The following is a 26262-nucleotide window of genomic DNA, read 5'->3' as shown; positions in this document are numbered from 1 at the left end:
CCGAGGGGTGGGTCGGGGTGTAGAGGGTTGATCGTGTGCTCGTTCGTTCACCGTGCTCGCAATGGTGGCTGGCAGGGAAAAAAAGGAGAGCGTGGAGTAAAAATGTAAAATGCGACTCGCCTCCGGCATCCCTCTATGCAACCCTCCGCGTCGGAGGGGTTTGCATCCGCGTGTCTCTCTCGTTTTTGCCTTCGCCGACGATTCAGAGACGCTGCTTCTTTTCCAGGATCGGCTGCGAATAAACCGGTGTCTCTCCACTTATTTTCATCACCTCTGCGTAAATATTCCACTCGATCCGTCTCGTTCTCGGATTAATTAAAAATCAACCCTATACACCGTTTTTCCACGCGGCGTAACGCGAACGCTCGAATAAAGTAATGGAATCGTTATCTCCGGTTAAAATATTTCACACAGGAGAATGACTGCCGGCCGGCCAATAGGATATATCGCCCGGTATTTGTACGCATATCCCGCAGGCTTCTCGTAAAAATGTCTTTCCGGCCGCGTCCTCCTGCCAAAGTATACGAGTTCGATATATCTGGCCGCAGATAACGCCGATATCTCCGATATACATATATCGCTGCCTCTATATGGCTGCCGTCCTGTCCGGCTTCCTCTCCAGAACCTCCTCCTCTGCTCGTATATTTCTGGTTCACCGGTGGAGGAATTAAAAAAAAAAAAAAGAGAGAGACCAGGAAACGAAACGTTCAACGAAACACGAACGAATCAAGGAGGGATGGTTTATCGTTAGAGATAACCGCGTTGTCGATCCGTTTTGACGAGAAATTACTCTGAAATTAAAACTCTTCAAACCTACTCCTTTCATTGTTCCCGGGGCTGGAATTTTATCGCGGGAAATTAGCCGAGGGATGACGGGGGATGAGATCCCTATTTGCATTTTCCATGCTTCCGAGTTCCTTGGAGAAATCCTTTATCTCGCGAGGTTAGGAAAAAATGCAGGGGACATCAGGGGGATGATGAACGCCGGGAACTCCTTTACGTTTCGCGGCTTCCATCGAAGAAAATTCTAAACAACGAAAGGGGACGGAAAAGACTTACTCTTCCATCGGACAGAGATAAGTGGGAACGGGATGGTGTATTTTTTCACCCCTTTCTTGCAATAAATCTGGTCGCGGGGAATTAGTTTCGAGATAAAGTATAATATCGGGCCCTCGGCCGGTGACGTCAGAGGCTGCTCCCCAGTATTTATGGCCGCGATAGTGTCAGTCCTGTGCGCTCGAGCACAGCGCTAGCGGAGCCACCCCTCTGCCGGAAAACCGCCACCCAGCGCAACTCCCCGCTCCACCCCACCCCCTCAGGGGTAAATTATTGGAAAATAGTCGGCCGCTCTTGAGATGCTCCGCTAGCGAACAGGGCTGGAGGGTGTGATCCTTCTTCTGTTTTGTATTCCGCGGTACCTTCGGCTGCCCGCCTGATTTATGCCTCCTCCGCTTCCATTCTGGACGCCCTCCGACCCTCTGACCCTCCACCTTGCCACGAATTTTGTTTCGCGCTCGCGCTTCTTATCTCTGCTACTTTCCTTCTCTTCTTCTTGGCTTTTGTATCGACTTTCCTTGAAGCTCGTGTCTCTTATATTATATTATAATTTCAAATGTAATTTCAAAGACAAGTCCCGTTAGTGTATATAAAAAAGAATTAATTTACAAAAACAGGTGATGTAAAAAGAAAAGATTGGTAAAAGAATTTCAACCGAATTTTTAAAGGAAGTTATTAACCCAAAGAAAAATAATTTCATTTTCATCATTGTCGACTTCGGAGGTTTCGATCTCCGAGATATACGATAATAATTACAAGGTTTAATATTTAACAACGACAGCAGGATGAAAAGCGTACGGACGGAAGGTACGTGTAATTCCGTGCAAGAAACATTGATATAAAGTACCTCCACCGTATCGGCGTACGCGTATGCCTCTTTTCTCCTTATCGAGCCACGTGATGAAGTAATTGGCTTCGACGGTAACGTCATAAGTCATCGTGGACGGCGCGATGTTCGCCGGGCAGTGAACAGGAAGTGTCAAGTGTCAAGATTCTTAACTGATCCACGAGTAAGGAACGTCGATTCGCGCGATAATGAGTCCACCGGGCTAAAAGTCCGGTCCCAACGACAAGGCGTTTTCACGAGGTACATACATAGTAGTATGGCCATGAACATTCACCTGTTCGACGGGCATAAATCCAGGAGAGGACGGTAAACCGGAACGAATAGAGAGCCGGTTGCTGGTTGTTATACTCGGCACCAACATCCTTTCTCTTCGCGACGATTAATAGTCGCTTAAGGAGCTAAACTTTACCATACATTCGCGATCCCTTTGATTGCACCCCGGTGACGAGACCACCCGTCGCGGTCAATTGGCCGGATCAAACTGCATCCCGCATCTGTTCCCGCACGGTGACGTTCAATCGAAGGGATGATACACGCGGTGTTGACGTCACAATTATTTTACCGAGCCTCTCTGGGGTGCTGTTTCACCATCTGGGTGTGTGGAAACATCGCTTTAGGTAACTGTTTGAAAATGACACCTAAAAGTCACATTAGACATCGGTCGATCGCATATTTGGATCGGGTACCCGATATTTGATTCGGGTAAATGATCGAGTCTGGTCGGGTATTCGATATTTGGATCGGGTAGGCTCGGGTAATGATGGGGTTCGGTCGGGTAATTAACGGATCTAATCGGGTACCCGATATTTGGATCGGGTAGGCTCGGGTAATGATGGGGTTCGGTCGGGTAATTATCGGATCTAATCGGGTACCCGATATTTGGATCAGGTAGGCTCGGGTAATTATCGACTTTAATCGGGTACCCGATATTTGATTCGGGTAATGATCGAGTCTGGTTGGGTATTCGATATTTGGATCGGGTAGGCTCGGGTAATGATGGGGTTCGGTCGGGTAATTAACGGATCTAATCGGGTACCCGATATTTGGATCGGGTAGGCTCGGGTAATGATGGGGTTCGGTCGGGTAATTATCGGATCTAATCGGGTACCCGATATTTGGATCAGGTAGGCTCGGGTAATTATCGACTTTAATCGGGTACCCGATATTCGATTCGAGTACTAAAGCGTATAACATTCGGGTACCCGAAATTTTCAACTTCTTTCTCAATAATAAAATATTATCGCCTCATACCCGACTCGTCGCTGCCTAATTAGCCCTTAACAATAATTAGCACAATCAGCGACGATGTCCATTCGATAGCATAATCAAAAAGAAAAGTCCAACCGGAACTCGAGCGGTATGACGTATAGAGACGGGCAGAGGACTATCTGCAGCTCGGCTCGGCGATGGCCGAAATTAATTTCAGCTTGACGTACGACGCCTCATAATATTGTCTCATAACTCTCCGTCGCAATCGGGCTTATCGGGCGCGCAGTGGCGTTTCAATTAGCCGCAGGCCTGGCCGAAAGTCTTATCCCTCGGTGTGTCGCATAATGCACGCATAAATACGCCGTTCAATTAATTCGCCAACGAGAGAGAACGCCTGCCGTTTCGAAATTCGCCGATAGATTTTATCACCGGCTCCGTTTCCCTCCCTTCGAGATGTCGCGTCGATTTTTCGATAGGATACGATCGAAAGTCGAGGAATCGTTGATTCGTTATCGAAAACGTGGATATGCAGCTGGTGGGTTCGCGATAGACCCTGCAAAGTGTAGCGAATTCCGTATAGGAGATAAGGAAAATCATACGCGTCTCGCGTCTAGGAGTGTAGCATGCATAGGAAAGCCATTAGTGGCCGACTGTTAATCCAACGTACGGGCCGTGGCGCATTAAGCCGCATTTCCAGCGTCCGCGTGTCGCTCGTTAGGCTGATTTGTCGCTTTATTAGATCTTAGTTCGCGCAGCGAGGCAGCCGTTAGCAGCCGTGAGAGCGACGGAGAACGGCTGGGCAGATTTGCAATTTGCGTAAATTAGACGATTGCGCATCGGCCATTCTCTCTCTCTCCCATCCTCGTCTCTATCTCTCTCCGTCGCACGTGCCCGATCTCACGAGCGATCTCTGTTTCGCTCAAAGTCGCTTGGTGTCTCTAATGGCACGTGTAATTGGCCGATAATTTGCGCCAGGTGTTTTGACTTGGCGTTAATTAAGCCCCGTGGCGTTAATTAATGAGACGAGAAAGGTGAGAAGGGATTTTCTTCTCTCGTCGACGGGGATATCGATGTTCTTTTAAAAAAAATTTTCAAAATCGTCGAGCGTTTATTTTATTTTTCATTCATCCTAAACTATCCTGTTATACCGAGCTGAAGGCGATGTCTAACTCTTTGGATGGCAGCACAACAGCACTTCCGGCCTCCGTGGTCCTTCGTGACACGACAATGAGAAAAGATTAGAACCCGTTCGCAGGGCTCCGTTGAAAAGGCTCTACTTGACGTCGTCGCGGAACTCGAGTTACCTTTTTCACCCGTGAGCCAGTCGAGTGGTACCTTGAGGAGGGCCACGATCTGCCCTATCGACATCTATAGACCCCGAAGGGTGCGCTAAAGCGCTTAATGCAGCCCACTCCTCGAGCCCATACGCTTCGACAAGTGCATCGCTTCTCGACAAACGGTTTATGCAACGATACGGCCGAGTGGCGGACCAGGGAGAGAGGCCGGTCTAGCGTAAAACGTTAAATCTATTCAAGAATTTCCCTTCGTCGACACGTTCGCGATGCGTGCTTATATTTCTATGGTAATTTGGAGAATTTTCTAGCGAATGTACTGTAATTTACGACCACTCTGAGAGGGGGCTTGATATCCATAAAAACGACAGAACCGAGGTTCGAGACCCTCGGTCAGAAGCCAGAAATGAAAAGCGCACATTAGAAGGTCGTAAAACATTTTCCGTGTTCGATAACGAGGTAGGCGTGCCTCGTTTTCCGTACGCGACAGCGAAAACCTCGAGAGGATCCCGAAAATCGCGTCCCTCGAGGACCGGGGTTTACCTTCCTCCTCCTACCACTTCTACGAAGAATATTCTGCGGGATCACCGTGGACTTTACCATTCTCACGGGAACTCGTTCTCTGTTTGCTTTCCTGAAAATTTACACGTGTTTTGTTGCTACTTTTCCTTTTCCCTTCGTTATTCATGGACGGGAACACGTGTGGTCCGATTTTCCCTGGAGAAAACTCGTCGTCACTTTAACATCGGGACGATGTTCTCGAAAGGATGCTCGTTCAATTTTCGCGTCGATCCATCAACGAAAGTATAGTCTCCCAGTGTTCCCGGGTAAACCGGCAATTACGTAGGTGGGTCGAGGTGCAATCGAGCTGTCGGGAACGTGGAAAATATCGAGGCGTAATAACAGAAATTAGGATCGCCGCTTCCGGTGTTCGACTGTGTTCCGATTGTTAGCAAACGGCTACCGTATAACGACGGATCGGCGAATCGAAAGCAGAAAGGGAGAAAGATCGTTGGGAGAATCGAGGGTTCGTAGGACCTGTTATTAGAGAAGAATTCGGTGTTCCTCTTCGTCACGTGTCAGCCGCTAATTGAGCCTCGATTACCCGCAATTACAGGCTTTCGATTCTCTACTTAAGCGACTCCGATTGAGTTATTTCGGAGAAAGCTCTCGGCTGCTGAAAGTGTTAAATTTCGAGGGAGAAAAAAAAGGGAAACAATTGCTATTCGACCCGTGTCGTGAAACGGGACTTGGTTCTCGTTCAGTGATCTCGGGAAAAGGGAAAAAATCGGGAACGCAAGGAAAGAGCGAGCTGGAGCACAGAAGTTCGAGGCTGGCCCATGGAGGTGCCATAAAATTGAAAGGTATTGCCTACCCTAATCCCCGGGAAGAATACGAAACAGCCCGAGTCACAAGGACACCCCGCATCGAAGGGTGGATCGTTATTTACGACCGCTGAAATCGATACCCCGGCAAATCAATTATGACAATATAGCTTGGCCGATGCGGTCAAGTTGAAACTCGGTGGCCACACTTTTACAAACCCCTCGTACTTTTCCATATTTCCTTAGGAAAAGAGAAACAAAACAAAGTTAAAACAGCGAACCCTTTTTTAACAAAAAAGAAAAAAAAAAATACACGAAGAAATAAATCGAGCACGGAGAGGCGTAGGGGTTGGAAGAGGGTGGCAGGGGAGTCACGTGAGCACGAGACGCTTTTTACATTTTACGGGGTTCGCAGTGTCCATAAATCAGCCACGACCGACCATAAAACCGTGGTATTCGCGCCGAAGGTATAGCGAGCACACCTCGTCTCGTCTCGTTCCTTCTGTAGCCGAGGGGCGAAGGGAGAGGAAGGGTGGCGCAGGCAGGGTGCCCAGGAGACAAGGACAATGGGCCTCGAACACGTAAGACATTACGACATTTTGGAGCGACGACACCGGCTCCGAGAAATCCCTTGTACCTGCGCCCTTAAGCTGGATGAAACTTAACTGGATGTTCCAGGAACGATTGCAACGACTAATCACCCCCTCGACGGATCAAGGGGTAAGGAATCGATATGCGTTCAATAATGTGAAACAATTTCATACTTGTTTTGATGAATTTTCGAACGGCGGACCATGGAGAGAGTCCCAATATGATTAACTTTTAAATTTTAATTTATTTATTTAGTACACACGGGTGGGCACCCTTTACATTTAACAAAGGTGTGACAAAGACCTTGGTAAAGTACAGAAAGTAGACATTAAGTAGGTTTCTATAGTTAGAAATGAAAAATTACAAATTAACTTTTAATTCAATTTTATATTTCATATTATCTTCGTTTTTTAAATTATATATTATTCTTTGAATATAATTTATATTAAACAAAAATGAAGAAAATCTACGTAAAGATTAACTGTATAGGTCTCTATAAAATGAAATTGAAACATTCGAGATAAGAAATCCGGATAATGCCGGCCGGCTTAAGCTACTCGTTTCAATTGTTTCTGAAACCGTAATGGAAATAGTTATTCCGTAGGTAACTAGCATATTTTCGTAAGAAATACGTGGAAGCACAGAGCCGTTTCTAATCGCGTCTGCGGAGTACAGGTGATCCAGGTAAGTGTCTCAGTGGGCTTCGGTCAGCCCGTACACCTTACCTTAGCTTACCTTAACTCGGACCCCCCGGTGTGATCGTAAATATCGGTAATGCGAAACTGGGTCACCCCTGTCTCGTCGTATCCGACAGGAGACTCGAGTTCCTGGCCGAATTTTCCATTCAGCCGGTCCACCTTAGGGTCTGCCAGGTAAACGCGTGGACATTTGCGTGGATATAAAGCGAAACGGAGCGAGAAGGTTATTGTGTCGGGAGAGAATCTCGAGGGAAACATCCTTTCGACACGGTCGGTTTAAAGGCCCTCAAATTTCCCGTGCGGGCACTATTTAATTACGCTGCATTCGGAATTATGCCGAGTCACGTAGGATGTGCTCGTCGCAAAGAGAATTTATAAACACATAAAGAGAGGGAAGATTGCGGCGTAAGACGAAGCCATCGGTTTACAAACCCCCGGGAAGAAAGATGAGGCGGGTGAAAAAGGACAAGGAGAGGTTATTTAGAATTTAAAGGTTACGAGGCCTGGCGCCTGCTTTACAACCTACAGTCTCCCCTTTCACCCTGGGACCATTCTTGAAAGTATCCCAGCCCTTCGAATGGAATTTGCATTCAGACATTCTGCTCCTCGACTGAAAACTTAATAAAATTCACCCGTCAAACTTGGTGACATCTTCGAAATCCTCGATCGTCTGTTTACCTTTTAAACATTCTTTTGAAAGACTTCCGTGGAACGGAAGCTTATCGGTCTGATCGAAGGAACGTTGTCTTCTTATCGGTAAAGCAACAACCCCCCCCCCTGGAACGATCTCGAAGAGAATAGCCCGTGGTCCCCGGGAGTCTCGAAAGTCCTCGGATGCCGGGGTAGTGAAACCCTTTCGAATTGGCGAGATTACACGTGTTTCCGGCTGGCGGTGGTAAAAGCCCCGGCCACGAACGGCCACGCCTCGTAGATAAGGGCGACGGACAACAGGCGCATCGATAAACTTCAATTTCGAACAAACGAGGAAAGAGCCGGGCCCTGGCCAGGGATGTATCCTCGACACGCCCCGACACCGTGTTAAACCACGTACCGGTTATCTGTCGGGACCAGCAGCAGCAGATAAGTGGCTCGTAGCTCGATCTCCTTTCGGATACGGACGTCAACTCGACGCTGTTCGCTTATCGTATTCATTTTCTGACGGTACCTCGCGAGGGAACCGGTTATCTGTTCAACGGATCGATTCACGATCGCTCTACCCCTTTCGATGCTCGCCTTTTCCTCGTTGCGTCGGGATACTTTGAAAATGTCGACCTAGACGAGGCTATTCTCGGCCCTCGCACGAAATCCGTGACGGCGTCGGCGGCCGGTGTCGAGATTCGAAAATACTAGCGCGACAAATCGGTGCCGGGCTAACGCGTGACGTCTCCGGCTTCGAACTTCCTCTCTGGCAGCCGGAAAATCCTTGGGACGCGACAAGATGGAGGAACAGGCACGCTCGTTGTCAAGCGGCCCGATTATTGGAAAATTCTCATGATTTATGCCCGCACGTGGCCACGCGAACCCTTTCCTTAGCCTCGGGAAAACGAGGGACTCGGTGGACGCTGTCACGCCCTTCGAGGACGTCGGTACGCCAGCGTCTCCGCAAGCTAATTGTTCGTCCGGCTTGGCTTAACCCTGGGATCGTTAATTACTCGCTGAGAGGGAGCACTCTGGCAGAAAACCTGGCGACCAGGTGCGTGGCGAATATTTCCGCCGGCTCTCTTCCTGGTCCGCGGTCCGCGGTCGCCGGTGGATTTCCGATCGTCGCGTCTCAGGCCGTTGTCCCGATGGACGGAGTCGGTTTGTCAGCGATCAGTAGCGCGGCTGAGCGACAAGAAAGCGTAGAGTGAAGCAAAGAAGCAATAGAAGGCTGGAGTGGTAGTAAAAAGAGTAGCAATGGAGAATGCCGTCCCCTTATCATCGTGGCATCGACAACCGTGAAAGATCTCTTTTCCAAGGTGGACGCTATCCATCCCCTTCCCTCCTTCTTCTCCTCACCGTCTCTCTTTCTTTTTACCTTCCTCCGTCCACCTTCGCCTTTCGTTCGTTGCCTCCCCTGCCCCACTGTACCCGGCAACGCGACCGGGCCTATCTCTCCTCCAAATAGGTCTTGTAGTACTTAGGGTTCATCAAGATAACTCCGCTCTGGCTTTGTATTTCTTCCAAGAGAACGCTGTCGGGCTGCGGTGGTGGAACGCTCGAGGGGCCAACCTCCGCGAGGAACCGGGGAACATATTGTACGCCGGTGTGCGCGCGTGTGCTTTATGTTTTGCCCTTTTCGAGATACCGTGGCAGCAGCATCAACGAGTTTCTCAGTCCTCTCGGTATACCTTCCTTTATTCCCTCCTCGCGTTTACTCCTTTCCGACGCGCCACCTTTTTTACCCTCCTCAGGGCGCAGCTGTTGCTACATAACCTCTCTAACCTAATCTAAACCTGCCTAACCTTCCCTTTGTTTCCCGAAAAATCGACGCGGATCGACCCGAGCCACGAAAATCGGAGATCCATCGGCGACCACGGAGCGCGGACCAGGAAGAGAGCCGGCGAAATATTCGTTCGGAGATTTTGCCACTTCTTTCTAGACTGAAAAAAGAGATGTTATCTTTCGAAGTAGAAGGAAAATCTTTGGTCCCGTAGCGACAGGACGAAAGAGTGCACAAGGGGCAGGTTCCTGTCCTCGAAGCGTTTCCATTGTCGGAATACACGGGGACAAAAGGGAGGCACGAACAGTCGCGATTCATACGTAAACAGATCGACCGACATCTTTGTCCTTGTTGAAATTGATTGTCGGAGCTCGGTCTCGCGGAACTTTCGAGGATCTTTGTCCGATCGCAAACTCTCCGATGCAATTAACCGACGTTTTCTAAGCTCGGTTTATAAATAGAAATTTCGAGGCTCGGAGGGCAAATTCAAGGGAAGAGGAGCAACGAAACGGACGTCCGAAAGGGGGGCGCCTTCGTGGTCGGTGCATTAGCGTAATCACAGAGATCCAAGAGGGCCGGGCATTTTTTTGTGTTCCTCTTGAACCGCTCGTTTTCCGGGTGCCTTCCATCCGCCGGATGCAACACGCTCCTGACACGCGTCTGTCACAATCAATCCACCTACCACTCTCGTCTCGCTTTTGCTTCTTTCACGTCTACAGTGTTTTCTCAAGAATGAAGCAACCCTATTCTTTCGATATTTTTCTCACCATTTAACCGAATATTTGAAAATTCAATGCGCCATGAAAGAAATTAGACTTCGCAAAGATCTCGACTCGCATTTACTAAAAATGAAATCGTTCATTATACTCTGAGATTTCTCAAAAATGGAGCAATCCTATTTTTCTTATTAAATTTCAGATAATTTAACCGAATATTTAAAAATCCAATACGCCATGAAAGAAATTGAACATCGCAAAGATGGAGTAATCGACTGGCATTTATTAAAAATGAAATCGTTTATTATGCTCTGAGATTTCGAAGGAATTTAACACGGTAATCAAAGGGCTAAGAGTCTGTCGATTGTTCGCGATCGAATGGATGTTTCAAACTTCATTGTCAGCCGGACAATGGATGCCGAGGATCACTTTGGGAACGCTCTGTATCGGAGGGACGGGCCTGTGACTCTGCAGGAATTCGATTTTTGTGGACTGAAAGCTTTCGCGTCCGACACGATGTTTCGCTGCTCTCGCTTCTCTTATCTGGACGATTATCGAAACGATCGCCGGCCCAGAAGCCGCTATCGTTTTCACTTCGACAAATCAGCCTCGTCCGGGACAATCGATCGAGCCGCGAATCTAATTGCCAGCCCGATCAAAGTCGAGGGAACGAAAGGCGGGGGAATAAAAGTTGAGAAAAATAGGAAGAATCTCCGTTGGCCGGCTATAAATCTGTCGGACAGTTCGGAAGTAACGTTTAAGTTCTAGCGAGTCGAATCGATGCGAAGGAAAAGAAATTTCAGACAATAAAATAAAACCATATTGCACAGAAATTTTATTTTTAGAAAATTAGATTTATTTTAATTAACTGAGAAATAAAATTGATAAAAAATTAAAAATGAATTAATGGATGGAATTTCGAAACGGACTTAAACCAGATTAATTATTAAATCTATATTCTAAATTAAAACACAGAGAAACTCGTTCGAGATGTCGGGAAAAAAAAGAAAAGAAAAGAATTCAACTTGTTTGTTCCTTCTCTTTCATTTTTCCTCGTTTACCTGCCGCATTCCCAGAGCGGACAGTTGTCTCCGGGCAGGATATCGATGTCCTTCTAACGAGGATCCTCGGATCTCGCGGTCAGAGGCCGGAGGTGTCTGTGTTTTACGAGTCCGGGTTACACAATGTCCGGAGTCGAGTCCCGCTAGGAAAAGCAAACGTAAGTCGTAAATTAGCCAGAGCGAGGTTTCCTTCGGATGAAAGTCCGTTCGTTGTTTTTTTTCTCGCTGGCCCTTTCTCCCAAGGGAGCGAACCTTTCTCCGTTAGTCGCCTATTGTTTGTTTATCCCGGCCGGGATTCCGGGCACCGCACGTCTCGACTTCTCGTCCGACGATACCTTCTCTGTTTTTCGCAAACGTAGCGAACGGGGGTGAAATATTTTACGAAAATACTTAGCGTAAGGTGAAACGGGAAATTAGAAGAGCCGGCGGGAAAGTTAACCGCAGATACAGCGGAGGAAAGAACTGGGAGCGGTATTTGTCGGTCGAGAGGAAAAAAAGCTCGGTCCACCGGTCGATAAGAGAATCCTGTCGGATAAAGGACCTTCTTCGGAAAAGTAGTCGTTCCGTTGCAGTGCAGAAAAAAGAAGAACTAAGAAAATAGTAGAAGGGAGGACTCTCGAGGGTCCCCTTTTCAGATAGCGAGACTTCTTTTTCTTCGCGGGCTGACCTCCCGAAAGTCAAATTCCCTCGCGACGATAATAACTTTTTCCACCGCTCCTATCTCGTGTCGAAACTTTATGAAACATTTGTTTACGAAGAAATTGCTAAGCTCGTATTCGGAGGTAGCTACTTAAGGTGTCCCGTGATTTGGCTAATGGCTGTTAATGGGGGGACGCGAATGAGTCATCGAAGATTAGGCGATTAGTCGAAGCTCGTTACGCTGGAAATTGTGCGGCTTCTGTTTTACAACCAGTGTCTCTCAAACACGGGAAAGCGAAGCTAGATAAAACGGAGGGAAAATTACGTTTTACGACGTCTTTGTACCTGAACCGTCGAACAAACGAGAGGTCACAAATTTCAACGATTTATTGCCTAAAGTTTACCCCGAAACGATTTTTCCTCGATGATTTTATTAACTTTCGAACTCGATCGAACTTCTCGGATAAACGTTGCTCGAATCGGTGGATCAAACGATACGAACGATGGGAAACACCGGGGTGATTAGAGGAACGGATAGAAGAGTCAATAGAACCGGAGAGCGATCACTGATTTAATCGTCGAACAGGCCGGGCGAAAACGAACTCTCGCGTCGGACAAATAATTCGATCGAGCCGGCAATGAGATTTTCGAACGCGTTTAACGATAATGAGCTTCGACCTCGACGAGAGGTGGGATTATTTCGCGCGCCGCTTGTTCCAAGGCTGCTTTCGCTAAATTCGGATAAACGATGGACCTGGTTAAAATACGCGCGGTTGAAAGTGCGAGTAACCCTGATAACCTAAGGTCACGCGTTCGCGGACGCAGAAAATTATCTGCCGAAATCGTCGTTTCGACAACGAACAGCTCTGTTTCTAATTTACAGTACACAGTGGACGTACGATAGACCGCGGACCGTGGGACAGCAAAGGGGGAAAAGCAATTTGGGAAGGTTCGGGTTAGGATTACACGGTTCAGGTAATTAGAAAGGTAGTTTAAAAGATTAGGAAGCGGAAAATGGGGAAAATCGTTGTAGGTTCGAGCGTAGTCGTTCCCCGCGGTATCGACGAACGGACAGGGTTCGCCATCGATTTGCCAGGACCGCGAGGATATCGGGGATGCACGCGGCTCCTTATGCTGGAAGATGTACTGGAAGGACTCGGCGAGGGTGGAAGAGAAAGAAATGGAAGACGGGGTTGCGAGAAGGACGAGCGACGGAATGGGAAAAGAGGGGAAAGAAGAGCGGTAAAAATGAATCGATAGGCGGAGTTTTTCATGACGCGCCGCTAGAGGCGCCCGGAGGGTGGGGGGTCCCGATAGGCGGAGTCAAGCTGATTTAGGGCCGCCATTTTGTGACAATGGACGAGAGGGGGTATGCCTATCTGATTGGCTGATCTACGGACTTCTCTCGTCCCGAACAAGCTTCTACAGATTGTTCGGTTGTACTCTCCGTCGCGTCGGCACGGAGAGCGAGCCGAGCGACCCGGCAACGCCGCCAACCCGTCTACCTCCCTTTCCCCCACCAGCGTGTCACCGCGACACGCACACCGTGCCAGATTACCCCTACCAACACCCTCGCGAGTGCCGTGAAAGCGAGACACTCGAGAGGAACTCTGCTGCTGCTGCTGCGGGACAACCGTCCTTCCCGGGACGCGATGCGACGTCCCGGACTTGGAAAAGCCGCCTAGTATCCCCACTTTTCATGTTTCCCTTTTGTCTTCCTCCGCTTTTCCAATCAAATGTCTTTTTGCCGTCAATAGACGTTCGATAGACGTCGTCAGTTTCGATAAAGCAGGGAAAGGCCTGACCTGGGCCAAAGTAGTAAGCCCGGTTCGCAGCTCGGTTTTCGGTGTTTGGATTCCGGGGGACGTGTATCTTAATCGTCGTATCTCATCTAGATAGGCCCGCGGCATCAAGATCGGCTCACGGAAACGCGGACACGCGCCTCTATTGACGCCCTGCCCTGCTCGAAGTCTGATCAGGTTTCCGCTTGTTTATACACAGAGGGATTCTTTAATTTGCCTGAGAAACGGGCAATTATTGGGACGGCAGCGGGAATTTCGTGAACGTCCGCCAGCGGAAAATTCAATGTTCCCGGTGCGGATTTAATGCAGTTCTCACCACCGATTGGCAGATACCGCGGCCTCCGCGCTGCCAAATCGTTCCATCAGCCCCGTGCGCCATGCCGTACGCTCGTGCAGGCTGCTTTGAATACATTAATAACCCCCGGCGAGTCGGAATATTTGCACGACAAATTTGCTCAGATCCGTGATAACCGGCGCGGAGTCGTCTAACGTGACGCGCAAAGTGTTTTACAATGAGCAGGGCGAAAATTTACAAACGTCTGCCCGGGAATAAATAATCCTGAACGCGACGCATCGTTCAATTTCGTTCGCCAAGGGACAGTGCTTGGTATTTTCCGATATCGATGAAGAAAATTAGGTGTACACCGTGTAGATAAACGTCTGTTGATTTCGAGACTGTTGTACCCTCGAAAGATGTCCCTCGGTGAAATCGAGCTTATCGAACCGACGAATATTATCTAGATTTAGCCGCTAGCTAGGGAGGTGTTGAATAATTCCGTCGGATCGGTGCGCTGATTTCATCGTTTCCCCTTCTCTTCACGACTGTGTGTGGTCGTGCCACAGTGCAGGCAGGTGTACGTCGCGTTCGTGTGCCGAGGAGCAACGAAAGAGATGCGATCCACGATCGGTCGACCCAAATTTAGATCGGATCGAGGAAAAACGGGAGGCCACGGCGCGTGCCTCGCGCAAAGATCATCTCCGAGATAGAAACTTTCACGCGTGTGTACACGATCTACAGTCGTTTGTTACTCGAGTCCCGATCGAAGGAAGCTAGAAAATTGATTCGCGGAGCGATGGGTTGAAACCGCGCGTTCCTGTTCCAGACGAAAAATCGCTCGAGAAGCGTCCACGCGTCGCGCTAGACGACGAGAAGCGTGCGAGAGAAAGAAAGAGACAGACGCGCCGAGGGGAGAAAATCGGGTCGTGGTCGCGGTGTCGGGTCGAGAAGGAGGGAGGCAGAGGGTCGTGTTGACAGGAGAAACAACACGAACGCCGCTGGGTTGTTCCGAGTTGCGAGTGTTGGGTGGTGGGGGGGCGAGCCGAGTGTACGCCCGCTGGTAGGTTGGTCCGCGGCGGTGGGCGTGTCCGAGCGGGACCGAGCGGAGCCGACGGCGCACGATCGGTGACGAACGCCGGTGAACGCGAGGGGAACGCCGAGGCCGGTGTTTTCGTTCGCCTTAGTTCCGCGCCGGGTGCCACGATAGTCGCATCGACTCGAGTTGACGTGCGCGCGCGCGCGTGTTTCCAAAATCTCTCTTTCTCTCTCTCTTTCTCCCTCTCTCTCCCTCTCTGTCTCCCCTCCCTCGAAACGGGCGAGCGAGAGAAAAACGGGCAGACAGGCAGAAGAAGGAAAGCGGGAGGAACGCAGACGCGAGAACCGCGAGTACAGTTTCGGAGTAGCGTACGGTTTTTCCGGGACGCTATTTTTTTTTTTTCCGCTGGGACTACCAGCTTGCGTGTTGTTCATCAACCGAAACCAGCTTGAGAGATCGTACTGTTTTATCAACGCACGGACCGGACACCGGACTGAGGAGCCGGCCCTCGCCGCGAGATCAACCCTCGGAACCCCACGATGTGCTGTGTTTGTGTACAGTGCAGTGTCTTGTTGGTGCTAACTTAGTGATAACACGATAATTAAACACGCCCACGAACCGATCAGACGACGCGCGACGAGTTATCGCGCGATCCACCCAGGATTGATAACAGACCAGGTAAGAGATCGTTCGGATCGTTTCAGTGGGGTGGGGGGATTCGATCTTTCCTTCCCCTTTTCATGGAGTGCGCGTTCTCAAAGTGACGGATTTCCAGGAAACAACCGACGTTCCGTGAAAAATTCCCAGAATCCCTGAAATCGAAGAAATGTTTTTCTTTTGTTGAGAAAGGTCGTTGACTCGAAGCCTGTTTAGAGGCCGTAGGAATTCGTTAGCTGAGAAAAGATGGCGCCGACGATAGTCGGTTTCACTGGAAATTAAAACGTCGGTACGCTATAACGGAGTTGAGCGCGCGCTTCGGACAGTCCCTAGGGAAACTCGAGAAAGTCCAGTTTTCCCGACCCCGACGGCTCGAGTTACCGATTTCCATGAGAAATTAGAAACCGATCGAGGAATAATAAATCGTTACGCTCGATTGCGTAACGGGTCGATTTCTCGGAAAGCGAGAAAGAGGAGAGTCGGAGTCGAGTCGATCGGATTCCGACGGACCAGGTAGAGCGGCCGATTCACCGGAAGGATTTTAGAACGTGTCGTTAGTCAGGGCTTTTCTTTTGTTCTTCCAATCGTAAAAGTGGTCATCAATGACGAGAAAATGAAAACTCACAGCGGACGCTTTTCTTCAAATTTTTGCAACTCCAAAAACGGAGTGAAGTTCTCCAGAAACAAACAAATTGATTTCCTCTTTTTCTTTTCGAGGCATATTTCGATAGCAACCTGCTCCTGGAAAAGTGCTTTTCAACTCGATTCCGATGAATCTTAGCTTAGACTTTTTCTTCATGAAAGCCGAAAAGAAAAGTAACTGCTCCGTCATAGAAGCGTCTAGCGGAATAGATGGTCGATTAACAATAAACGCGCAGACGGATTCCACGGTGCGTTTTACGGGGGAAAACAAGCAGTCGGTTCGCGAAATGTCACGGTAGAGCGATCGTTCGGCGGTTTTCGGAAGGGAAATGGCATGGGGTGATAGCCGCGAAAGGGAGGGAATATCGGCTGGCAGTTTGCGTGGCCTATAATTGGTAATTTGCAAGTATAATAAACGGCCGCCGCGCCGGTTTCTGTTTTCATTTATTAGCCGCGAAATGCCTCCGCTTATTAGCGCAACGATGCATTCAAAAGGAGCGACTCGCTCGTTCCTTCGCGATGAACAACCCCTTCTTCCATTCGCCAACCGTCCGTCCAGCTTTTTCTTCTTTCCATTCTACTGTCACCGGGTTGCGTTTGAAATCGAACGGAGATACAACTCGCCGCTTTTTCTTCGAGAGGGTTGCCGAATGGATTTTTCCTTATTCCTGATTGGAAACAGAAAATCGCGTTCGACAGGTTAATTGCCTCTACCCGGCAACGTTTCTGTCATGAAATGAATCAACGATCAGTTAGATCATTATTTGATAAGAAAATATTCCCGGTAGAATATCGAACAAAACAACAATTGTTGGTTACACTTTTTCAATGGAAATCATCGAATCTGGTAATCCCATAAGATCATCCTTATTGTAGAAACATCGACGTTAACATCCTCTTTCAACGAAGCTATTTTTGCCAGTCTAATGGTTTCGAGCACTTTAGTGACTCGTAATAAACCGCTTTGATAGACCTTTAATAGCACTGCATGTCTAATGAATTTTTATTCATCATTAACACGTTGACCGCTACGTCTCGGGTATTAACTCCATTCATTTTTCTAATTGAACGCTTCAATGATCACCGGTTAATGGTATTCTATCTTAACGCCACTCGTTTCAACTTTTTGCCCGTCTATTTATGATACTTTAATACTAAAATAGAAGACAACTATAATTGGAACGCGGATAGTCGAGCTACTTATTCATTCCGACGAGATCCAGTCGATCGAGTCGTTGAAATCACCGATAACTTTACGTATTCGAGACCGTAGGGGTTGCTTTGGTTCCACTTGGTCGCTTCCGGTTTCGTGCCTCGGCCAACGTCCCTTCGTCCTTCACGGAATCCCGAAGGTCCTCAGGTATCGCGTTTCACCTATGGTACCTCGATCCTCCTCGATCCGACGGCCATGTCTTCCAAGTCATCCGCGTCTCAAACACGCTTTCCTCAGCTTTGTTCCGTGAATTTTTCAAGTTCTTTGTTATTTACTTTCAAGGACATAGATTAATGCTCTGGATAATTAGTTGAGGAATCTGATAAGTGGGTTTAAAGCTGCTGAGGATAATCTGGGTTAATGGCACAGGCGAACTTCTTTCGAATTTTTCTTAAAGGGTTAATGGATTGATTGTCAAAGGGGTCTGTTAATTATTAGGAAAGGAAGAGTACCATTAGTATTATAATAATAATATAATATTTTCACTGTGGCAGTTAGTGTCTTAATTTTCGAATGACGGACCATGTAGAGAGACCCAATTTTAATTCAATCTTTTATTTCATGCTATTATCATGTTCTAACTTTTATACTGCTCTCTTAGAAATTATATTTCCCATATATGAAACCCTGAAAAATCATATCGATCTCCATTTGAGTAAATATTAATAATTTTCTATCTTAGGTAGTTGATTTTCTGACGACGGACCATGGAGAGAGCTCCAATTTTAATTCAATTTTTATTCTATATTTCACGCTACTTCTTCAAAAACCTTTTCTTCCAAAAATTATACATTTAACTTCAGGCTAATAATCTTGCAATTTTGGGTCACGATTGACCCAGGGTCTGTTCAAGGGTTTCACCATTTTTCTTTAGGAAGAAAAATCTCTCCTAGTATCTACCAAATAAGTATCAAATAAATTATTAACGAGGCTCCCATAGAAGAAGACATATCCCTATGTTAAAATTCTCGAACAATGTTGCTGCATTACCATTCAACGACGAACTTGTAGCAATGCATACGAGGCTAGAATAGAGTCGAGTGAAAAAGGAGTGAAAACATGGCGTATAGAGGGTTGGTACACCTTGTATCTCAAACTTTCTCATAATTAACTTTCTCGTCCAAATTTTCCTACCACCTCCACTCGAGTCGCTTAATCAAACCTTCCTACGTCGAGGAATCCTCCACCCTGGACTTTGCTCCAGCTCGTTGGCGCGATGATTTTTTATTTTTTAAACGGAACGGAGTACCGCGACGCTGATTTTGTTCGCACGTGCGCCGCGACGCCGTTTTCGGACACGGGGAACGAAGATTAACTGGCCTCGATAAGATTACAGTTCGCGATACGTGATCAATCGCCGTTCGTCGATGGAGGTGTATGTGCTTTTTTGTTCCTCGGACCTGGTGACGTAATTCGATCGGTTCCCGATTAATTCGCGGACAGATTGTCGAGAAACGAGTATGGAAAATTGGCTGGAGACAGGAAAACGTCTAGGGCTTTCTGCCGAAATTCCGAATCTTATCTTAACTGGTCCGATAAGTTGCGATAAGCCTATCGTTACTTTGCATCCTCTAACGATTTATTGAAATATTGTTCTGCTCGAAATCAATAGATAACGAACCTTGGATCAACTTTGCTTCCTTCTCTAAAATCTCCTAATTCGAGCTTTTCAACCCTGGGTCAATCGTGACCCAAATTCAAAGGAATAGTGTGAATTATTATTGGGGCTCTCTCCATGGTCCGCCGTCCGAGAATTGAGGAAAATTAAATGTGTAATTTTTAATTAAAAGAAAATATAAAATGGAATTATAGTTGGGGCTCTCTCCATGGTCCGCCATCAGAGAATTGAGGAGACAGTCACCGCGAAATTAAATGTATAATTTTTAAACAAAGGAAAATACAAAATTGAATTATAGTTTGGCTCTCTCCACGGTCCGTCGTTCCTAGGGTGAATCTCAGACTCTATTTCGAATGTGATTTGACGCAAATTTTCCTCGAACCTTTAAAAACCGTCGATGGTTTCCACTTATCAGTCCCCTTATCTCGTCCAGGTCCACCTCACGATTTCGAAGAGTGATCGGCCGTCGATCTAGCTAACACTTTCCGAACTTTAAACAAATCTAAACCACGTTATTCCGTTCCTTTCTCCTAATAATCAGTGAATTTTTCATTGATCGCTATCACGATTACTCTGTGCAGCTCGAAACTGTAACAGATCGAAAGGGTTGATTATTCGCGGTTGGACATGGTAATTTCACGTGGACATGGAAAAAATTAATCGAACATTTGTAGCCAATTTCGGAACGTAATCTTATCACCAGCCTGTTTGTGTATATCTTATCGCGGATCTTGTTCTCGAGTATTTTATTTGCCGCGGAATTTTGGAAGATTCGTGTCCATAGAGTCCAGGAAAATCTATTTCTCTCGGAAAATAAATTTGCTGTTAAATCGGTAGAGGCGGCTCGAACGCGGGAACCTTCCCCAACAAATTTCAATGAAATTAGCATCGATTGAAAGGAAAGATTTTCCAGTCGGAAAAATCGAGGTTCGTTTCCCTTTTCCCTACTCCGTCAGATTTCTGTCCATCGATTGGCCGATCGACGATGGTTCCTGTCCCGGTGATTACGTCATCGATGACCTTGATCATCGACGGTGTCCGGCGGCCGATTGATAAATCATTTGGAGGCACTCGATCGTCGAGTGGCCGAGCATCAGTGTCGTCGGCGTAAAGCGCAGATCGGGAGCTAATTAACCGAGATCTCTCGGGCTGATCGGTTATCGTGATCGCAGGAACGGGGTGAGTCTTGGCCAGTGATCCGCGCGAGTTTCTTCGTTTGTTCGCGCGTTTATCGTCGATCCAGGAGATTCGTAAACCGTCGTGCGATCGATTATAATCATCGGAGACCGCGTTTGCCCAGCCCACCTGTTCTTAAATCCCTGGGCAACGATGTCTCGTTATCCTCGCCGTTGCTCGTTCAACCGATTCTCAAGTCAGCCCGTCGTTGGGCTCTAGAGAAAAATACCTCCGTATCCGTTTGCAATCGTGTAACGAGATAAACTGACCGTTTGCAACCGGATTCCGCGGTTTTCGTTGGAATCGTCTCGCCTTTCCGTCGGTGTTCGCTTACTTCTCACCTGGCTCCAGTCGGTTACGTAATAGAACGTCAAGTGCTCTATAGTTTGAAAAACACCGAGGTACCTTTCCGAGTTAATACCTAACGAGCATCTGTTTTTTCTCGTTCCAGAAGTCGGGCCAGGAGTAAGATCTTCCTCGTGATCCACGCAGCGATAGGATTTACCTATGATTCCCCCGTGCGTTCTCAGGAGGACCACGCTTCCGCAGAAGAAGCGTATCTGGCATCGTTCCTAATCCCCTTTCCGCTCCCCCTCCCAGCGTCCTTGATTTTCCGTACGCAAGTTTACCGGTCCGGGAAACTCCTGGTGCACCTGCCGGCAGAGCAGAGGGCTCCTCTGCTCCGAAGGAGCTCGCGAGAGGACGATTCTCAATATGGACATGAGCAGCGAGTCTAGCGCGGCCAGGTGGTACGAGCCGCCTAGGTCCACGCTGGAACCACCCTCCGGGGGCGCCGGAGTGGCCGGAGTCGTCGGCAACCCGACCGATTACAGGGGTTACTACCCCCACGCTGGACCCACGGCTCATCACCCCGCCGCCGCCGCAGCGCACTACGCTCACAGTAAGTTGCGACCATTTTCTAATTTTCTTTCGTACACCCCTCGAACCCGGGGGTTCGAAACCAGTCGCGTTAACCCTTTCGTCTCTTACATAAGTACATTCGAGCGGACGTAACGCGGACGAATGGTATCTTCATTTTCATGAACGCGTTATCTAATCTACGAAGATAAGAGAATACGATAGATGGTTTAAGGCTGCGGAGAAATCGGTGGAAAAGTAGATTTTCACGATTTTCCGAAAATAGTTTATTAATTAAGGAATTAATCGAGGGGGTTACTGACCTCGACGCCTCTCACCCTCTGGTTTATAAAAAGAGCCGGGAACGGTCACGATAACTACCCGCCTCTCGGTTTTCCTTTTTTCACGTGTCTCTCGTGACTCGGTTCAACGGTCGGCTAATGGTATCTCGGTTCAGCTTGTTAATTACCGCGGTGCTGTTTAATTACGTCGCCGTCGTGCTGTTCGGGGCGCTAAAAAAAATTCCCGGAAATTTCGCGAAATTTCCGAAGGATTCCGTGTTCGCCGAAAATTAGCGCCCTCGATCGGTACCCGGGTAAAGAGTACCCGTACTCGTTAACGCGATCGTTGCCATCGGTTAACACGGAGGAGAAAAAGAAGGGACCGAGGAGGCAGAAAAAGCGATAGCGCGTACACGGTCTAGGTAATGCCGATAGTTCTCGGTTCTCCGTCGCTGGCCAAGCATGAAAAAGCATCGCAGGGCCCGAGGGAGAATCGGAGGGCACAGCAGAGTGAGAGGGAATAAGAATAAAGGGCCGGATTCAAGAGGGAAAGGGGCCAAAAAGTGTGCACCGAGCAGGCAGGAAACTCGATACAGCCGGTCGGATCTTGAGCGAAGCTTGGAACGCGATATCCCTGATTCTCGCCGACGTGCATGGATCATACTCGGCCCTCTGTTAACTCGTGCTGCGCTAAAAAAAGCAGCGCCCTAATCGCAATCAAATCTCTATCTGTCGCCCCGCGATCCCGGGGCGACTTCTTTACGACTTCTCCTCTTCCTCTTTCTTTATTTCGTGCCTCGCCACGGTGTTTGACCTTCTGACATCCGCCGGTCCTCAGGAATTCCCTCGACGGTCTGTGAGAACGCGGCTTACTTTTCGCGTCGGGACGGAAGCGTCGGTCGGTCGGCGTTCGATAAAAAGACGCTCGAAAATCGGATAGCTAGGAGACAAAAGGTTAGAAGGATAGGCGAGGTTGGCCCCGTGGAAACTCGTCGGGCAAACGATTCACGGAGGATGTTTCTGTCCGCGTGTGATCGATCGACGAAAGTGCGACGCGGATCGGGGGCATCCAGCAGGGTGGCGCGACGGTAGGCGAGAGCGAGGCGAAAAAATAAACAAGACGAGCGGACGCGATGCGAGCGGGGCCCGGGATGCATAATACACAGAGTGGTTGCGGCAGACAGGAAGGAAGCGCAGCCAACCGCGAAGCCCACGGGCTCTCAGAGAGGTGCATACGTAATTGCAGGCCACGCGGGAGGCGCTGCTTTTGTAGGTTACCCTCTCTTTCCGTCTCGCCTCTCCACCCTTTCTATTTTCTTTCTAGCGTCTATTAGAGCCCTTCTGTATTCTCTATAAAAGGAAGGAAACATTTTCTTCCAACGCCAGCTATCGTTTTCTAAATTGGAAAGCAGTGTTTGAAAAATTGCCCCGGGCGATAAGTGATTGCGCGACGGGCATCGGGTTGAACGCACCCCTTCTCCTCGTTCCACGCCCCGACAAGTTCACCCCCTCCCCCTCTCTACGCTTAACCCCTGCGAGCCCGCCGCGTCCGTCTCGCTCGCTCATCGGGACCGGTGTCTCGCGAGCAGCTTGCAACTCGACGCGACCAAGAAGAGGATCCGGCGCTCGAACGCGGCGCATAGGTCGTGCAAAACCCGCGACCGCCGCCATCTTGCGCAAATGCACACGCCAACCGAAGGCGGAGCCTCTCCCCAGGGCTCTTTCTCTCTCTCTCTCTCTCGCTCTCTTTCTCGGTACGTTCATCTTCCCACCCTCTCTCTTTCTCTCCGTCCGTCTGTCTTCCCTCCCTCCCCCCCGCGAGGCTCTCGCGCGCGCGGCAGATGCAACTCGCGATGCTGCTTCACCGCGATCAATCTTCCTCCTCGTTGTTGCCTCCCCTACCCTCCTCGCCCCTCTCTACCCTTGCCATATATATATATATACCCTTCCTCTACACTACGATTCTCGCGGTCGCTTCAAGTTGGTAGCTTCCTCCCGGTGTCACGATGCAGCCGCCCTCCGCTCGCGGATTTTTCGCGGAAAGGTCAACCGTCGATATGGACATTTTTCTTTCTTCTGCTCTGTCGGGTGTCTTAACAAGAACGATTTAGATCCAGTAATTAGTCACTCTGACACTTCGCCTTAAATTTATACCAGCGAATCGATCGAGTAATTAAACCTAGTTTACATATGACTCCGTTTACTCTGTCAATGTAAATGAGGCGTTAGGTTGCTCGAAAATTAGGATCGGGTATTTTTAAAAATTCGGAAGTTTGTCCAGTTTATAAATTTATTCGGGTACCCGATCATTACCCGACCCGAGACTCGGGTACCCGATTCGACCCGGCCAGTATCCGACTCCACCCGAGAATTACTCGACTCGATTCGATCATTACCCGACCCGAGACTCGGGTACCCGATTCGACCCGGTCAGTATCCGACTTCACCCGAGAATTACTCGACTCGAGGCTCGGGTGCCCGAATCTTCCCTTATTAGAAGCAGACACCTAGTCAGACAGATCGCAAATAGATCCCGTCGCGTCGGTACAATATTAATGATATTCAGAGGGTTTTTTACGTCCACTTTTTCCTTGCTCTCGTAAATAATCGTCGTCCGCTAAAGAGAGCCGTGGGGCAAGAAAAAAAATTGGAATCAGCAAACCACGGTGGAGCGTACAAGAAGGGGGATGAAATTGCATGTTATTACCAGAAAGCAGCTAGTGGCGGTCGACGAAATGAGACGTTATTTTCTTCTGGAATTTCGTGTGCGTCGTGAATTTGATTACGGAGCCGCGCGATTCTCCTCGATCCGCTCGATACACTTTCGGTATCCCCCTTTTTCCTCGCCTTTTATTTTCCATCGTAATTCGACGATTTACGATGTGCCGCGGCATCGAGTGTTCGTTAAGAAAATAACCGTGTTCAATGTTAACGCGTGTTTAATGAGAGAGGCGATCGGTTGCTCGGTAGCGTTCAACGAACTTCGAAACCCGACCGTTTTACACGCGCTTCGGGTTAATTGTTGGAATCGGTTGTTGCTCGATGACTTACTCAAGAAACCGGCGACGTAACGAGAGAATAATTAGACGCGTACAGCTCTAGAAAACGCGGTTGGAAACGTTGCTGCCACGCTCGTTCCATCGGAATACCAACGACTCGCGCATAATTCACGCGATTTCCTTTCCCGACGCGATTTTCTCCGAGGCTCGCTCGACGTGAATGAAACGGCCGCGTTTAAGCTCGATTTATACCGTCGACTCGGTTCAGACAGGCGACCGGTAACGATTATCCTCGTATAAGGACACTTATTAGTTACATTATCACTTTGCTGCATACTCTGGCTAGACGATCTCGTGACTCAGCTGTTTGTTTATGTACTTTCATGGCATAAAGAAATGTAATGCTAGTTTTCATCTTCCAAGATCGTTGGATCACTGTCTGACGCATTAAAAATGACTTCAATTAGCGAGAATCGTTTTAGAAATCAACGATTGTCCGAGTGTAATTTAAATAGAAAATTAACATTAGGAAGAAATTAGAATCCCAACGTTTTTCAGGGCTCCTCGCTTTTTATTCCCTGTCCGTTTCGAATAGCTCGTCCTTTGAAAGCTGGCCGTCGCTTTGAATCCTTTCGAGCCTTTGAATCGCTGGGCGACGCGACGCCTCGCACAAAAGCGTCGCAGAGTCGGCGACGCTCGGGGCACGCGGCTAATTATTTGGAGTGGCCGCTTTGATGTCGAATGCTGACCAAACGGAGATACCACGCTGGCCACCACACGTGTCGCGCGACTTTCCATTCACTCGCGAATTAATTCGACCGCGAGATAAAATTTCGGACGATGAATGAGGGACCCTTCTTCCCTATTCTCGACAGCGCGACTCTTTTGATCGAACGAGGCAATTATAAGATTTTACGTAATTTTCTTGCGTGGTGAATTTCAAGGTCAGTTTTCGCGTGGTACGAGCGAATAGATTTTCCCTCGTGTCTGGTATCAAGATCTCGATATTCCCGGTCGATTATCATGTTAACAGCTGGAATGTCGTAGCACCAGCTTGTCCGAAGTAATATTTTCAGCGAGCGTGGGCGTAAGTCTCGTTCCGAAGTCGTCGCGATCGAGTAAGCGATTAACGAGTTTGATTTACATCGCAAAATTCGTTTCGTGGAAACAGGTTCTTCACGGGACGAGAATGGTCGGACGCGCGTGAATTTTGTTTTCAATTACAGCGACAACTTGTTCGAAACGATTCGGAAGATTATTACGGCGTCCTGCTATAGAACGATCCACTTTCTAGAATCCAACCTTCGTACGCCGGCAGCGAGAGGGGCTAGGGAAGAAATTCGTTAGCATCGGAATGGTGGAAGTTCGCGACGGTGAAAGAAAAAGTAAAAAAGCTAACGTTGGAAAAGCGGCGCCATATTAGAGGCGACCTGTTTCGAAACGAGCACCTTGGGAATCGACGCCTAAGGAGCTCCTCCTGCCTTAACGAGACCTCGTTCTCCTGGCTTTTTCTCCGTTTTCCATCGGCGTCGCGCCGTTTGCCAACTTCCCCGTCGAAATTTACGAGGGCACGCGCGCCGCGTTGAACGACCGCGATCATACGCCCAGCGATTTATGTATCCTGATTGTTTTCGATAGAACCTAGTTGGCCGACTATTCGCCCTCTCTACTGTCAATTTTCTCAACTAATGCTTCGCAATGTTAAACCACAGTAACGTTAGGAATGATGTTTTAGCCATTCTGATATTCGACCGATAACTAATGGACCTGAATATTTTCGATCGTAAAAGGAATCTAGATACAAGAATACAATCTCTCAGACGTAGAAAATTGAAAAATCACATTGC

The 26262-nt window shown here is 48.4% G+C and overlaps 1 protein-coding gene and 1 long non-coding RNA gene across 7 annotated transcripts in view; one reads left to right on the top strand and one right to left on the bottom strand.

Annotated features, from left to right (window-relative positions):
- LOC143305593 (uncharacterized) overlaps positions 1 to 26262 on the bottom strand; it is a 185156-nt gene that overhangs the window by 17013 nt on the left and 141881 nt on the right. The gene's annotated exons all lie outside the window — the stretch shown is intronic.
- Positions 1 to 26262, top strand: part of LOC117606403 (uncharacterized) — a 63374-nt gene that overhangs the window by 1347 nt on the left and 35765 nt on the right. The window contains exons 1-2 of one of the 6 annotated variants that reach the window (XM_034328787.2): positions 15101 to 15649; positions 20729 to 21178. In XM_034328787.2, the coding sequence (XP_034184678.2) occupies positions 20992 to 21178 (187 nt within the window). In that variant the 5' untranslated portion in view covers positions 15101 to 15649; positions 20729 to 20991. Of the gene's footprint in view, positions 1 to 15100; positions 15650 to 19468; positions 20281 to 20303; positions 20637 to 20728; positions 21179 to 26262 lie in introns of those variants that run through there. The other 5 variants (XM_034328783.2, XM_034328784.2, XM_034328786.2 and 2 more) reach the window with 5 other exon arrangements.

Source organism: Osmia lignaria, chromosome 8 (genome assembly GCF_051020975.1).
Source record: "Osmia lignaria lignaria isolate PbOS001 chromosome 8, iyOsmLign1, whole genome shotgun sequence".
In the NCBI taxonomy this organism is placed as follows: Eukaryota; Metazoa; Arthropoda; class Insecta; order Hymenoptera; family Megachilidae; genus Osmia; species Osmia lignaria.
This window is presented reverse-complemented; position numbering and strand designations above follow the sequence as displayed.